The sequence below is a fragment of the Cydia strobilella genome, chromosome 11, assembly GCF_947568885.1.
Source record: "Cydia strobilella chromosome 11, ilCydStro3.1, whole genome shotgun sequence".
NCBI classification, from domain to species: Eukaryota; Metazoa; Arthropoda; class Insecta; order Lepidoptera; family Tortricidae; genus Cydia; species Cydia strobilella.
Window position 1 is genome coordinate 2,301,387 of NC_086051.1, and position 15,943 is coordinate 2,317,329.

At 37.2% G+C, this 15,943-nt stretch overlaps 1 protein-coding gene across 1 annotated transcript in view; it reads right to left on the reverse strand.

The window, feature by feature from the left end:
* Nucleotides 1-425: 425 nt before the first annotated feature.
* LOC134745381 (opsin-3) overlaps nt 426-15,943 on the reverse strand; it is a 32,403-nt gene continuing 16,885 nt past the window's right edge. The window contains exons 6-9 of the mRNA XM_063679419.1: nt 4,309-4,502; nt 3,753-3,854; nt 3,484-3,568; nt 426-3,354 (exon numbers count right to left, since the gene is read on the reverse strand). Of these exons, the coding sequence (XP_063535489.1) occupies nt 3,325-3,354; nt 3,484-3,568; nt 3,753-3,854; nt 4,309-4,502 (411 nt within the window). The 3' untranslated portion in view covers nt 426-3,324. The remainder of the gene's footprint in view (nt 3,355-3,483; nt 3,569-3,752; nt 3,855-4,308; nt 4,503-15,943) is intronic.

Genomic DNA, 15,943 nt, shown 5'->3' on the forward strand with positions numbered 1-15,943 from the left:
TTATAAATAAAAAAAACGTTCTCCAAGTCACTGCCGATGGGCAGATGTGCCTAGGCTGGCCGCATTACCACGTTGGATGGTTAAACTTCCAACTTCTTGCCATCCTTCTGGGTTAGATAGTTAATTGATTATGCTATATAATTCAGCCGTTTGTGCGTGAATGAGTAACAAACATCTAAATATCATTCCTCTTAAAATTCTCAAAAATGTAGGTATTTCAACCTTCCTAGTACAAATTTAAAAATCCTTAGGTACTTCAGCGGTGGCAGCATGGTTCCATTTTTATCGCCTGTCACTATGCCAGTCACTTTCGCACTTACATACTTGTTAGAACGTGACAGGCATGGTGACAGGTGATAAAAATGACACCGTGCTACGGCCGCTGGATTTGGTTAGGATATTCGGAAAAAACAAAACAACCCAAATTGTTTGCAATATTCAATTTTATTTGCTTCAAAGTCGTTAGCCATTGTCGTCGGGATCGGTCCGTACATTTTTTTTGTAATTTTATATTTTGCTTCCATTGTAAAAAAAATATAGCGTCATCAGAATCCATTAGGGCAGCCGGTCATTAGTCTTTAATCAAAGATCCGATATAATAATAAGTATTAAAATTATGTGAATCAGAGATTCGTACTCAAAGTATATCAATAATAAATACTTACTTAATATATAATACAAAATAATAATGCAATCTATACAAATCTCAATCCATTAAAATAGGCATTGAAATATTTCATTACTCTAATTAAATTCTAAATTGAAGCTCGTCTTTCTAAATAAAAGATACCTAAAAAATTAACCATCAAAATTAATGCTTTTCTCGAATTACTAAAAGCTTTTTAAGTAAATGAATTTATTTGATAACAAACAGCAATCCATTGAATTTGAAATACAGATGCGTTAAGGCTTCCATTATTGAGAGCCCCGAGGGACGAACGCTAATATTCTGCTTTGAAAAATCCTTTTTTAATCTACATGATAGAATATGTTATTTTTACCCGAATACGTTTTTAAATAATCTTGATGTTTGATTCATTCATTTAAGGTTTTTCTATTGTCTCATTTTGTAGGTAATTTGGAATGTATGTTTATACATTTGTAAAATTCACTGTGATCTGATAGGTAAAACCTTGAATTGAGTAATAGAAATGAATAGGAGGTACGAGTAAGCCACACTTATAATTACTTTATCTGAATATTGTTGTAATCAATTAGGTAGTTTAGGTATAGATAGATAGATAGAACCACTCACTTATTTATTTATTATTCACTTATTTTTTTATTTGTTTGTTTATTTTATTTATTTGTATTTTTATTTATTTAGGCATGTCAGATAAGTACCTACGTAATAAAACAAGAATTTAAGTTAACTAAAGGCTGTCCCGGAAGTAAAGAGACAACTTTCAAAGTCTTACTAGCAGAAAGTATTATTAAAACAAAAGAAAAGTTTTGGTGTCGTTGCATCTACGATTTCGTTATCTGTCATTTAAAGTGTCATTTAATTTCGTTACTGCGTATTAGTTTTTCAAAATGAATGATCAGAATATGAAGCACTTGTTAATAGGATTATTCAAAATTGCCTTTATTTTACGAGTCTCGTACTAAAACAGTCAAACTCTTTATTGAGTTTTGCGGGCCTATGATTATTGTAAGAATACTCTGTATTTTATTAAATAAATAAATAAAAAAGGATAGAGTAAAACACTTTTTTCAAGTAAAAGCTAGACAAACTGTGTATATACATTATACAATAATAAGACTTTATGAAGAAACCGGTGGAATTAGTTTTAAGAAGATTCCGGTTAGAAATAGGAAAATCACGGTACCTCAAAATATATATTAACAGAGTTAAATCTATTTTGATAAGACTCCTTTAACGTCCGTCAGAGTGGCAGCGGATAAATTAAAAGTATCAAAGCCGTCTGTCGCCAGAATGAAAAAAGAACGATCTAGGTTTAAAACCATATGCGCAACAAACTGCTTCTAGTTATGTAAAGGACCAAGAGGTGCATACCAAAAGAGGTAACCAATAAGTTTATAAAAGTTAGCTGAAAAAAATACTCAACGATTTATTGACGATTGAACCTATGTTCCGACGAATCCCAATGATGCTTATGAAGGAAACTTTTCCGTACAACCATTCATTAACTTCCATTCAGTCGTATAGATGTGACTTAGGACCAAAAAATTGTACCAAAAGCCAATTTTTTTGGAAATACTTTGTATGGCAAAAGGAGTGGCTGCAAAATCGGGAAAAGCCGTAGTATGACAGGCCGCGAAAAATCTAAGAAAAAAATATTTCAGTTGTCGTAGGAGCAAATTCGGTATGAATCTAATAAGTTAATTAACTTTGTGACTACTTTCAACCAAAATCATTACTTTTAATCTTTACCTTACATTTCATATTTTGAAAATAAATTTGTCTCTTTACTTCCGGGACGCCCCATTATATGGCGGTTTAATTAAAGAAGTCCTGCAAATCTTAGGGGGGGAGGGGGACGACACCATGTGCCGTGATTTGAAACAGCAGCTCTGAAAAGTGACAATAAGAAACATTGCCTTAATTTGGGGCATAAATATAAACATCGGTGTCTACACTGTCTACGGTTGCCTTGCTGCTGCACATGAGATTTGTACTGATTACATAATGCTGGGGCCACACTAACGGGGAACGGCGGGAAACGCCGTTGATTATCGCGATAATCCCAGTGAGGCCGTATGAAAGACGTTGAATTAACGCTATAATTAACGCGTTTCGTGTGGCCCAGCATGAGACAGGACAGATTAAAATTATTTTAAAACGGGTCACTCACGTATTATTCAGTCGAATAGCTCCACATGTTTCGATCCAATTTACGAGGATCCTCTTCACGGAGCAACGACACGGTCACGGGTTTTAATATGTTTGAGTCCACAGATTTAATATATACGCTAGATGACGCAAATACCACGATTTGTATTGAAACTAAGCGTGCCGACTTTTCCATACAAAATTTACGCATAATATAATTTTAAAATGACTTTTTTTTTTATACCACGACGGTGGCAAACTGTGGTAGGAAATATGTACTTGCCTTTGGGTGCTCGCAATTTTTGGGCTGTTGCAGTTAATTATCATGCAACGAAGCATTTTTTAAGTTTTCACGGACGTCCGGCTGCAACAACCGGCGGCGTGGACTGTAAAGAGCGACGGTCAACCTCGACGCTTGGTTCGGACACGCGAAGTAGATGCATTTGCGTCTTCTATGGTATATTTATTTCTGTGTTTGAGTCTCATGGGAGTTCTATAGTTAAAAAGACAGGACAGGATTGTTCAAGTGTTTAGGCCTCAACCTGAGGTCCCGTGGTGGCGTTGTTGACGCTGGAGGACGCGGCGTCGGGACCCTAAGCCTCAACCTGGGGTCCCGTGGTGACGGTGTTGACGCTGGTGGTGGACACGGCATCAGGGTCCTAAGCCTCAACCTGGGGTCCCGTGGTGGTCGTGTTGACGCTGGTGGTGCGGGACACTGCGTCAGGGTCCTGTTCGCGCACGCCCAGCCATGGCAGGCGCTTCTCTAGCTCGGCCCTGGAAAACACCAATATAATTTACTTAAACTACTTTTAAAGTAAAGTCAACATGACGAGATAAAGAATGTAAACAAACATTCAGGGACTGTAAAAATTCAGTTTAGTTGGCCTACTTTATTAAATCTGGCCAACGCGCTGTGAATACGCCTGTTCATTAAATCACCTTACAAGTTATGACTGACCTGTATCTGGGGTGGTTGATGGCGTACACCCATGGGTCTATACAGGACACCACTTTAGCGCACACCGCTGGGATCATCGTGGCCACTGGCGTCAGTATACTCCTGTAAATAAATAAAGAGTTAGGTAAGTAATTTTAGGTTAATTGACTTGCGAGATGCTCTTCGGGTTCAATGATGATTTTTTCTTAATGTGCGCGGCCTTCGCGATACGAATCTACTACTCACTCTTGTAGGTATCTCTTTATTATATTACCTATACACATATACTTACCTAACGAGCTGTCTCTGAAGGCGTCAGACATAAGGGTTTTCCACTAAACATCTCGTTTTTTGCGTGTACAGTTTTCTGCAGGATCTCGTTTTAGTATTATACGTTATTATATAGTAACGTTTACAAGAGCATTCTGTTTGCGGGATCCTGCAGACAACCGTATCCGCAAAAAGTGGGATGTTCAGTGGGAAAGAGCCCTAACTAGACGTTGATGTGACAATGGCTTGATGGTAGAGTAGATAGCTTTGGCAAAGAAGATGTCGACACATTCCAATGGAGAATTACCTGTCTCCAAAGGCTCCAGTCATCGCAACGAACGCGTACGGCGTCCAGGCGCAGACGAAGAGGAAGAAAATAGTGAAGGCTACTTTAGCGATGCGGATTTCGACGCTCTTGCCAGCGTCCTCCTTATTCGCCGCCAGTGACTTCACGTTCATTTTCTTGGCTTGCTCTTGGAGCATACGCTCGTGAAGGCGTACCTGGAAGAATAACGTTAGTTTAGAAAGGCTTCAAATAAGAATAAGAAACCCTTTGACCGTAAAACACGTCAACCGAACGCTTCGCGATTTCTGCAAAATTAATCAATTTTATATACAGGTTACAGTACGTTTTTGATACAAGCTTATATAGTTAGTAATTAGCTTTGCTTAGTTTTGGGCTAGATTGATCTGTGTAAGATGTCCCCTAATATTTATTAATTAAATTTAAATATGTATTGAAAATATGCTTCTGCTTGTGACTTCGTCTAAAACTATACTGTCTTTTCCCACGCCTCAAACTATTTCGGAACCTTTCTTCTAAATCGGTTCAGCGGTTAAAGCAACATACAGACAGACTGACAGACATATAGACAGACAAACAGTGTTACTTTCCCATTGTAAGGAGCTGGAGAGCTGGTGACCGAAGAGCTGGCGGCATCCGCGCACAACGTATCAGCATTGCGATACAGCGAGGAAATGCCGCCAGCATCCTTGGTATTATAATTATCCTAAGGGCCTATTTTAGATTTAAGCTAGTTATTAATTTCGTTTAGAAATTGATTAATATTTATTTACATAGGTCTAAATATCGAATACGCGTCTTTCTCCAGCTTTACTTAGTTTAATCAGCAGAATACGACTGAATTCGCTTTGATCACAAAATAAATTAATTTCACTGCGAAACCCCGATTCAAAGAGATCTGGATACATTTGAAAAACATACCATCTATTTACTTATTATAATATCTTCAGTCTTAAACAGCTTTTAAATTGGTTGGTTCGGCGAAAACCCTTAAGAATATTACTTAATTAAAAGAAGCCTAGATATAATGGCAGCCTTCTTTGAATCAAATTCGAATAATTTGGGATTTTGTACAATGCCATTTATGTTCATGAGTTCAAATATTCTAATGTCAATTTAGGACGATTAAGATAAATATTTAGGTACCTATTTTTTATATTTAAATATCTTAGTGCAGTGGCAAGTGATATTGTATATATATATTTTTTTATACCACGTCGGTGGCAATCAAGCATACGGCCCGCCTGATGGTAAGCAGTTACCGTAGCCTATGGACGCCTGCAACACCGGAGATATTACACGTTGCCGACCCTAACCGATATTATTATATTATTTTAACTACTATAAAACAAACATAACACGAGACACGAAGAGAGTTAGACCAAGATAACTCTGCAGCGGTTTTGATAGGACAGACTGTGCAAGTTATTTTATAGGTACGTTAAACTTCTATGAAATAATGACGTATAAATAAAACTTGCAGTCTGTGCTATCAAAATCGCTGCAGTTAACTTGGATGGTACCTATATTAAAATGATTTTAATATTAAATATAAAATTGCGAAATTTATATACAAGACTATGATTACACACCTCGCTTTAAGGCTGTCTTTCCACTGAGGAAGAGACGGGCGAAGATGAGAGACGTGCGGTAATCAACCAATAGCAATCAATAGCGGAGAAGAGAACCAAATGCTATTGGTTGATTGATCTCCGCTCAAATCAAATCGAGCAATCGAATCAAAGCGAGTAGCGCCCATTGCAGTCACTGTTGGCTGTTGGCTGTCAACAACACTGCGAAGAGAAAGCGGTGCATAGCAACTAAATGGCCGTCAGTTCCGCTGGATGGAAATCATGGGCAAGGTGACAATCGCTATCTCTTCGGCATCGAATCGCTTTGTGTCTCTATCACTTCTATATTAGTGTTACATGTTGTGCATATCCATAATGTTGTGTGTGGCATGTTGTCTACGGGGCCAGACTTTTTTCAGTGCACGGCGCGAAATTAAAATTTTCTATGGGACGATAAACCTTCGCGCCTACGTTTTTTAAATTTGCCGCCTTTTTCTACTGACAAGATTTGCTTAACCAACTATAGATATGTTTCGCTATGGCGTAATGGCGGTAACCGACAACAATATTATGTGCTATTGGTTGCTAGTTACATTTCAGCGGTCTGCGGCTGCATTCTGAATCAATAGCGTGCGTTGCGCCCATACTATGTTATTTGCATTGCAACTTCAGCTGCAACTATGTATCGCATGGACGCGTTATTAATTTCCGATCGATATATAGGGGTAAAAGGTAAACAACGTCTAGGAGTAAATATAACTTAGAGCGGCAATGTGGCAGGCCGAGGTCAAAATGGCGGATTGATATTTAATGTATTTTCTACGACTATTGGCTCCTCTACACGATGGCCCAGCGCTGGACCAGCGAGATGGCTATGTGATGGTTATGGCTCCTTTACACGATGGCCCAGCGAGATGGCCATGCGATGATTGAGGGCACGCACTATGGAATTGGTCACGTGTAGATGTGTACGCACTATCCCACTAACTTTGATGTGCGGACGAAAAACCGACACCGTGGCCATCCCATCGCCATCCCGCCGCGCCATAAGCCATCCGACACCGCTACCCTCTCTGCACGCGGGTCCATCTCAGTGGGCCAGTATGATGGCCCATCGTGTAGAGACAAGCGTATAGTAGTGACCCTTGTAGCTCATAAAATACGGCGTTTCGTGAACCAAATATTTATTTGGCAGGATTGGTCTTTAGGACCCAAGGGTGGATTTAAAAAGTGGAGCCACCAAGTTTGTTTTTATCCTGTTTTTCTTATTTGGGTCTCAAGTACTGAAAAAAATTATCTCGCCTGTAAGGGTGCAGCGTAAAAAGAAAAGGGAAGAAGCTATCGGGCGTGGTTTACGAACCGGCATTCGCTGCTGCAGTAGCCCCTTAACTTTGCGATGTCTACAGGAAAAACGAATGAGTATGACCTCTTTTGTTATAGGTACATAATGTATAGCGCAATCAACTAAATATTATCAACAAAAAATCCTTTGAATTTTAATGTGTTATTTGACTATAAGTTCCAAAGCAAACAAATTATTTAAGCATGTGTAAACTTACTACGTAGATTATTAAATATTGTTGTTATCGGTGACGAAAAACGCGTGTTTTCTTAAATAGAGCAAGCGTACCTATCTACCTTATCTTCTTTCTTATTATTAAAAAAAAATTGACAAGGAACGTAACCGCGTCCGCGTCCGGCATAAACATTAAACAAGAAAAAATGGCCTCCGCGGGGTCTCGTAGAATTACGAGTTCAGTACATCTGTCAGGGGCAGCGAAGATTACCTGTATTATGAAGAAAATTGCTAACCCGATTCCGTCCGCGATTGTGCACAATGGGAACGAATAAAGAGGCAGACGTACGGAGCTGGGGCACACTACCCCGTAGTTAACAGTAGGTTCGTTCTATGATACTGCTTCTTTATCGTATCCTCATGACTGAGGAACGTGACGCCTGTGGACACACTTCACCAGTGCTCTCCAATCTCCAAATCGCTCTATCTTGAGCTCGGTGTATGCTAGTATGTAATTAAATAAATAAAATAAAATCACTTTATTTCAGACAAAATAGTCCATATAAAAAATTATTATGCTATAATATAATATTATTATCTAACTTAAACTAAGAGTTGCTTCAGTCGCCATATGACTAGTCTTATATTTATTCTATATATACTTTTTGTTCTCGCTATGGTGAACGGATGACCAGTAACGAAAAATGGGGCTGTACAGGCTCTCGGAGACGGTCTTAAGTATTCGATATTTAAGTAATTGTATGTAGCTCCATCCCTACGCTTCCTTGCTATGCTTTCGCGCGGGCAGCTTTTCTGTCAAGGGCTCGCTATCGCGATACAGCGCGGGAATACTGCCTGCGTGATGGGCACCTTGCGTGGACAGGGTTTGTTACAGGGATTAAAACCCCTGTAACAAACTTTTATTTTTTCTAGGTAGGTAAAGTTTAAGTCGTTTTATTTTATAAGCATGTAGTCATAATTTTGTTGTATACAATGCAATTAATGTATATGGTTATTGTCATCTTTTTAATAAAGTTTTTTTTATTATTATAAATTAAAGAATTAATTATTAATTTATAATAGATAGGTATTTAAAAAATTATTTGCATGTGCGTGTTTACGCAGGGAGCTGAAGACGTGCTGCTACGCTTCTGTGTGTATCGAGCTTTATAAGCGTACTGTTTCTAATCTACCGACAGTGGTTGCCGATACAAGCCCGGGCTCGCCGTTTTCTCCTTTATAACATTCCAGAGCCATTCCGTTTAGGAATTCGTGCATTCGATTCAAATACAAATACCTAATGCCACTTCGCGAAAACATTGGTTACTTAATACTTAGGTTTAGCCTTGCTACCGAGATTTAGAGTATCGTGTTTTTACAACACTTAGCCATATTTTTCGAGTTGAATATACTTAGTAGGTCATACTGAGTAATTTTTGCTATAGTCCCAACCCAACAACTTATTATCTGCGTTGCCCAAAAATGTATTGGTAGAGAATCACTTATGGCTATAGGTTAGCCTGTGTACGACGTGTTTTCTTTTTTGCAATAAAGATTAAATAAATACCTAAAATTACCTATATATAATCTGTGCCTAAACCCCGAATAAAAAATCTGGTACAAAATAAAAAAAAATTATCGCGATAACGGGTTTGGTGCCATAGTAAAAGTTGCTGAGTATGACCTAAAAATGGATCTCGCACAATATGGCTAAAGGTTGAAAATATAATCTGTATACTGTTTAACTAATAGAACTATTTAATTTGATTTGTATTATTTTAAGTATTTATCACTACTGCTTATCACCAAGCTAACTCTGCGTGGCATTTGCAATTAAAAGGTCTCTACTATTACTATTAAAAGGTCTAAAATGGGGTCTCTATTGTTTCATATAGTTTTAAGTCATAATGTCCACATGTTTGTCCACATTTTCGTTAGTCATAATTTGGTTTTTCTCAGAAACGCGTAACTTTTCAGGGTTGCCATAAAACAAACCTAACCTAACCTAATATAGGATAACATGAGAAAAATCCTGAAAAGTTAACGGTTTCAGAATTATGACTAATGATAATAGGACAATCATTACATTATGACTTTCAATAATTATGTCAAACAAAGGGACCCCGTGGCGATGCCATCATTAATGTAAAATTTCTATGAAAATTTCGACGTTTAGGTATATTAGGTATAATAACACTCCTTCAGTTTGTTCTATAAAAGTCGGTTCTAAAGTTCTATAGATTTTATATACGAAAAAAAAAAACTGTTTATTTCATTAAAAAGACATGCAATATTTACAGAACTTAACTACTAATCTTAAATTAAAAAGATTTTTTGGAGTTAAGGAGTCTATGTTTAAGAAAAAGTACTTAATGCAGGGTCGAACGCACTGGGTGTCTTGGTCACTTTTCAGTTTCTATGACTTCTACTTCAGTTTAAATACTATTTATAGCGAAATATATCTATTATCCAAGTTTAAAAGGATTGGTTAAACTATCGTGAGTTACTAACTTGGTTTAAAACTTTGAACTTACTCGCCAATCGGGAGTTGAAAAAGAACTTTCTCAGTTTAAAACATATTTTCTTAAGAAGTAATTTATTAGTTCTAAACATTCAGTAAAAAATAACCTTTCAGATTCTTGATTTTTTAATTAAACTTACTCTTAATAGGATTTTAAATTAAGTTAATTTTAATTTATATTATACGTTCATGTTTAGTGTAGTCTTTGTATGTTTTGAAATAAAATTAAAAAATTACAAATAAGTTTTCGCAAAGTTGTGAATGATTCACGGTTAGTTTCACTAGTCAGACTTATATTGACCGGGATATAGACCGTGATTACCTTTTGTATTATTTAATCACGGTCGGTTTAAGGTAATCAACTAATCACGGTCTATATCCCGGTCAATATAAGTCTAGTAAAACTTATTATTGTACCTAAATGAGTTTTTAATTATATATGTAGTGACGAGCACCCTCTTATTCTCTATGGTTGTGCAAAATAATATTACATTGTACAAGTCAGGATTTGCTTTTATTTATTGATATAGGTAAGTAGTCACGGTATAATTAGGTGTTCACGCACAGCTGTGGAAAGGCGTAGCACACCGTAGATTTTATATGTAGCGGAAAAAATTACGTAGCACCTTACCGCGCGTTAACAAGTTACGCGATGCGAGAGAAATATAAGGTAGGATGTAGGTATATTAGGAGGAATGAAAAGCAACTGTTTTTGTATTAAGTAAGGAAATATTCCAAAAGACTCAACTCCCGTCCCTAATTGCATAAAGTACAAGTTAACTATATTTGACAGCCGCCTGACTGAATACCGCAGCCCGAATGCATCTTTCACTCAAATAAACCCGCCATTGAAACTACCTCGTTGCGATCTAGTTTGGAACTATATTATTACCATATTACATTCATAGTTATTTAGTAGGAATACGACCGATACACGAATCAAATAGACTAAACTCCCGTCCCTAACTGCATAAAGTACAACTAGTACAAGTTAACTATTTGACAGCCACCCGACTGAATGCCGCAGCCCGAATGCATCTTTCACTCAAATTAACCCGCGATGGAAACTATCCTGCTGCGATCTAGTTTAGAACTGTTATTAATCTCATCAGCTCGCTGTTCGCGAACTTGCTGCAACTATTTATTTGTAAGTAAAATTTGTTTCATACTTTAATATTGTCTTCGGTTACCGCGATAGTTACTCATGAAATAAAACTGAAAACGGATTATATCGAGTGAATTGAAGTTATAATACATCCCGACGTTTCTTACTTTATTTATGTATTTATTGAATACAAATTTTTCAATAAAATTTACAATAAAATGAAATTACCACATGTACATTTTACAGATTTTATTTTCTAGCACCCTGCACTCTCTTCGCGACGCTATTGTATTGGTTGTTGATTTTATTGAAAAGAAAATGGTAAATACATTCTTGAAAAATAACTTGTTTATTTATATTTAGGTACTTTTAATCACGATTTTGTACAGTATTCGCCTACGCTCTTGTTGGAGGCGAGAAACTTTACAATCGTTATGTTTCTATCGTTTTGTGTAAGCCCGCAGTTCTTTCTTCTAACAATTCTATAAAAAGAGGTTGCCCACTGTAGCCATTCTGTTATCCAAATTGTTTGTCGCTAATTAAATTTTAATTAAAGAAGCCCTAACATAGACTTCTTTACTTAAAATTTGCAAGGCTGATTGGTATTACAAGTTTGAATGCTGATGGGGGACATGTAGTGTTTTTATGACAAAGAGTTATTGTCATAGAAACATTACAGGTAGGTGAAGAAATGTGCCCCTGTGACAGCCTTTGCAGTTGTTGCAGATCGGGCGCGAACCATGAGAAATATAGGTAGGTATATGAAAATAGTTTACGTACCAACAGTTTATTTAAAATTAAACGCATTACGCAATAGAACACTCATCCTATAGGGCCCTCCACACTCATGCGCGAATCGCGGCGCGAAGCCGCGAACGCGAGTGCAAATTACAAATTCTAGATAAAACACTAAATTTTAGCAACAGTTCGGTTTGTATCAATTTGGCAGAAAAAACATTTTCATAACAAAATACACTTGTGCGCTGTTCGCGGCGGCACGCAATGGCTTTTCGGCCAAATATGTTTCTATATTAAGTAAAAGCCATCGCCACGTAACGTTTTATTTATTTACTTAAACATTATTGCACAATAAAAATAAGTACAAATAGCGGACTTAATGCCTTAAGGCATTCTCTAATCTCTACCAGTCAAGTATATTATGTAAGTACATTATACATGTTTTCGCATGTAAATCGAATCCACGGAATACTGACCGAGTTAAGAATATTAAAAAACCGGCCAAGTACGAGTCGGACTCGCGCACGAAGGGTTCCGTACCATTACGAAAAAAAACAGCAAAAAAATCACGTTTGTTGTATGGGAGCCCCATTTAAATATGTATATTATTCTGTTTTTAGTATTTGTTGTTATAGCGGCAACTGAAATACATCATCTGTGAAAATTTTAACTGTCTAGGTATCACGGTTCATGAGATACAGCCTGGTAACAGACAGACAGACAGACGGACAGACGGACAGCGGAGTCTTAGTAATAGGGTCCCGTTTTTACCCTTTGGGTATGGAACCCTAAAAACTAGCGAGACGAAGTTTTGCGCCCGACAGCCGAACGGAGTTTAACTAAACTGTTTTAAACTTTAAACGAGTAACGACTTGCAAGCTTACTTCTTATCCATTAATGAAAATACTTATTATGGATTTTTCTGTTAAAGAGATGTATTAGTTATAGTACAGTAGTAGAAAATATCAACTGAAGAAGCCACAAGTATCACAAATGCCGGGAAAAAACGGCTGACTAGAGAAGCCTGTGGTCCGCTCTCCTTTCTAATCCCAAAAATTGGGACCGGCACTAGTTTTTACAGAAGCAACTGCCCTTCCGATCAATGAGAAAATAGCACTTACTGGGATTATTGTATTTTCCAAATAGCTTGGGTACTTACACGGTGAAAGCTATCACCACAATACAATTTTGCGAAATTTTGCGTTACAAGATTATAAATTGTATGAAGATGACAGCTGTCGCCGTACCCAAACTATTTGAAGAATACTATTAAGTACCATATTTAAACTTTTGTTTTTCGTCATCCAAAAGTGACTGGTACATCAAAATAATTGTGTAGTGGGTAAGCGCCACTTGCACCATCCCACTAACCCGGGGTTCCTGGGCTATCATCGCTATAAAACAGTTTAACTAGTACCTAACTACTGATGTATTAGTATTAAAATAAACCAAAAATCATTTGCCTCTTAAGCTAGCATTTTGTAAACCGAACTCTAAATAACCTTAGTCTAAATCGACGGTCTGTTCCAGACAGCTGAGAATTTCACCAAGTAATTTCCCTTCCGTGTGCGTTGACGATCCTCGAAGAGGGGTTATTACATATCCTTTTTCCGAACAATTTCTGCTGAGTAAGACAGAGAAAGGCATATATTATTTCCCTGTCCCTCTTATTAGTAAGATAGCCGAAAGTGTCCGGCGAAAAGATATGTAATAGCCCCGAAAGGACCCGTTTCCGACCTATTTAATTGGCTTTGCTGCAGCAGGGAATACAGTAGAACGTTAAGGCAATCGTTTTAGAATTGGACAAATTCGCTTCCGTGATGGTTAAGCGGTGAAAATACGAGCGAAATGGTTACAGGAAAAGTATTCGCTCTCGTGAGTATTAAGAGAAGATTATGTCAGGAAAACAAACAGAATAGGTACGAAGAAAGTTCTTTATTATAAAAAATGCCTCTGTTTTACAGCTAGGGATAGTTCTTATGTTTTTTTTTATACTACGTCGGTGGCAAAAAAGCATACGGCCCGCCTGATGTTAAGCAGTCTCCGTAGCCTATGTACGCCTGCAACTCCAGAGGAGTTACATGCGCGTTGCCGACCCTAACACTCCTATAGTTAGTTATGATAGTTAATCTGTTAAATTAAACAGAAAATAAGGAATGTTTTATATAAGTTAAATATTATGTTTGAAATGTTCCCTAGTTGGGTTGTATTGATATAGTTTTGATAGTATTTAAAACCTATCGTTCTTTATTATACAGGGTGGGCACAGGGATTCCGACACACTTTAACCATGAATTCTAGTGCCTATTTTGATAAAAAAAAAGTAATATAACAATGCCATAGAAAGCCTAATTTACGAGATATTCAATTATTTAAGTAATTTCGAAGTTAAAAAAACTCAAGGCTAACACGCCCTTATGTGACGTAATCATACATACCAAGACACAAACAATCACACATGCAAAGCAGAAGTGTTAAAAATAGTAAACTTACCTGTCACCTGCTATAAACTAGACTATAAAGTGTCATATTGGTGTCGCATGTTGTCTTTTTCACTCTTTCAAACTAAAGATACGTTCACAAGTTAGTACTATCGTTAATTGATTTATTTTGTTCCAGAAATTAAGTAAATTAATTAGGCAATTTTGGACCCATGTTGATATAACATTTTTCTTTCGTAACACTGCCAGGAATCCACGGTTAAAGTCTGTCGGAATCCCTGTGCCCACCCTGTATATATTAAGTAGTACACCTACGTATTTCGATTGGGTATCGAATTGTTATATTAGGTACGGCTGTACCTGTAACCTCTGTGCGAGGGTCCCGCCGAAGGGACGACCGATTATAGGTTTGTTCTTTTGTTTGATTTACCCTAGAGCCCCAGAGTATCGTTTCCATTATTCCAATAATGGAATTAATTGTAATTAAGCGCGGGTTTGAAGAGTTTGAGATGAAATTGGCGTTTATTAGCCCGACGACCGGTCTGGCCCTGCCTGTGAAGCCGATGGTCCTGGGTTCGAATCCCGGTAAGGGTATTTATTTGTGTGATGAACATAAATATTTGTTCCTGAGTCATGGGTGTTATCTATATACATAAGTATGTATTTATCTATATAAGTATGTATATCGTCGTCTGGCACCCATAGTACAAGCTTTGCTTAGTTTGGGGCTAGGTTGATCTGTGTATGATGTCTCCTAATATTTATTTTATTTATTTATTATTTAGTTGGAATGACGATCAATCACAGGTAAGAGCATTTCTCGGGTCGTTTAATGTGAGTTTTTTCAATTAAAGCGTTTGATGGGTTTTAATGTGTTTATCCGACTGGTGAGAAAGGAACACTACCCGTGTTATGTGTTTTTTTTTGTTTTTGTCCTTTTAAGGAGTGATAAGGCTACCTACTATTTTTAGGGTTCCGTACCCAAAGGGTAAAAACGGGACCCTATTACTAAGACTCCGCTGTCCGTCTGTCTATCTCATGAACCGTGATAGCTAGACAGTTGAAATTTTCACAGATGATGTATTACTGTTGCCGCTATAATAACAAATACTAAAAAGTAAGGAACCCTCGGTGCGCGAGTCCGACTCGCACTTGGCCGGTTTTTTTAAATGTGGGGGAAATTATTAGTGGTTAATTTTCAGCCTTATCCTTAGAGAATTTTACGGTTGCACATCTTAAAAAAACACTGACCTAAACTCTATTAAAAAAACTGATTGATGAAAACTATCCTAGATCTTCTTTATCGAGCCTCAAACTATTTCCATACCTTTAGGGTTGACTCACGCTACAACGGTTCGGGCCCGGGTCGGCCCGACACATCAGTTTTCTATAGAAAGCATCACGTGATCACAGATCACCTGTCAAGCCTGTCATAGAAATAGAGTGTCAGGCGCCCCGGCGCGGGCCCGGACTTTTCTATTATTATTATAATTACAATTTAACGAAGCTCCACAAAACTGTAATTAGTTTGACTGTGGAGTCAAGTATCAATCTCTTTTACACTAATATGTGATAAGATCTTTATACGTCATAATTACATAGAAGTTTGACGTTTAAAATAACACTTGCACCGCGTGTGCTATCAAAATCGTTGCAGACTTCTCTTGGTCTAACTCTCACTATAATTTATGTACAAATTTTCTATACAAAAATTGGGTTGGACAAATTTAGATAATCAAGCTGTTA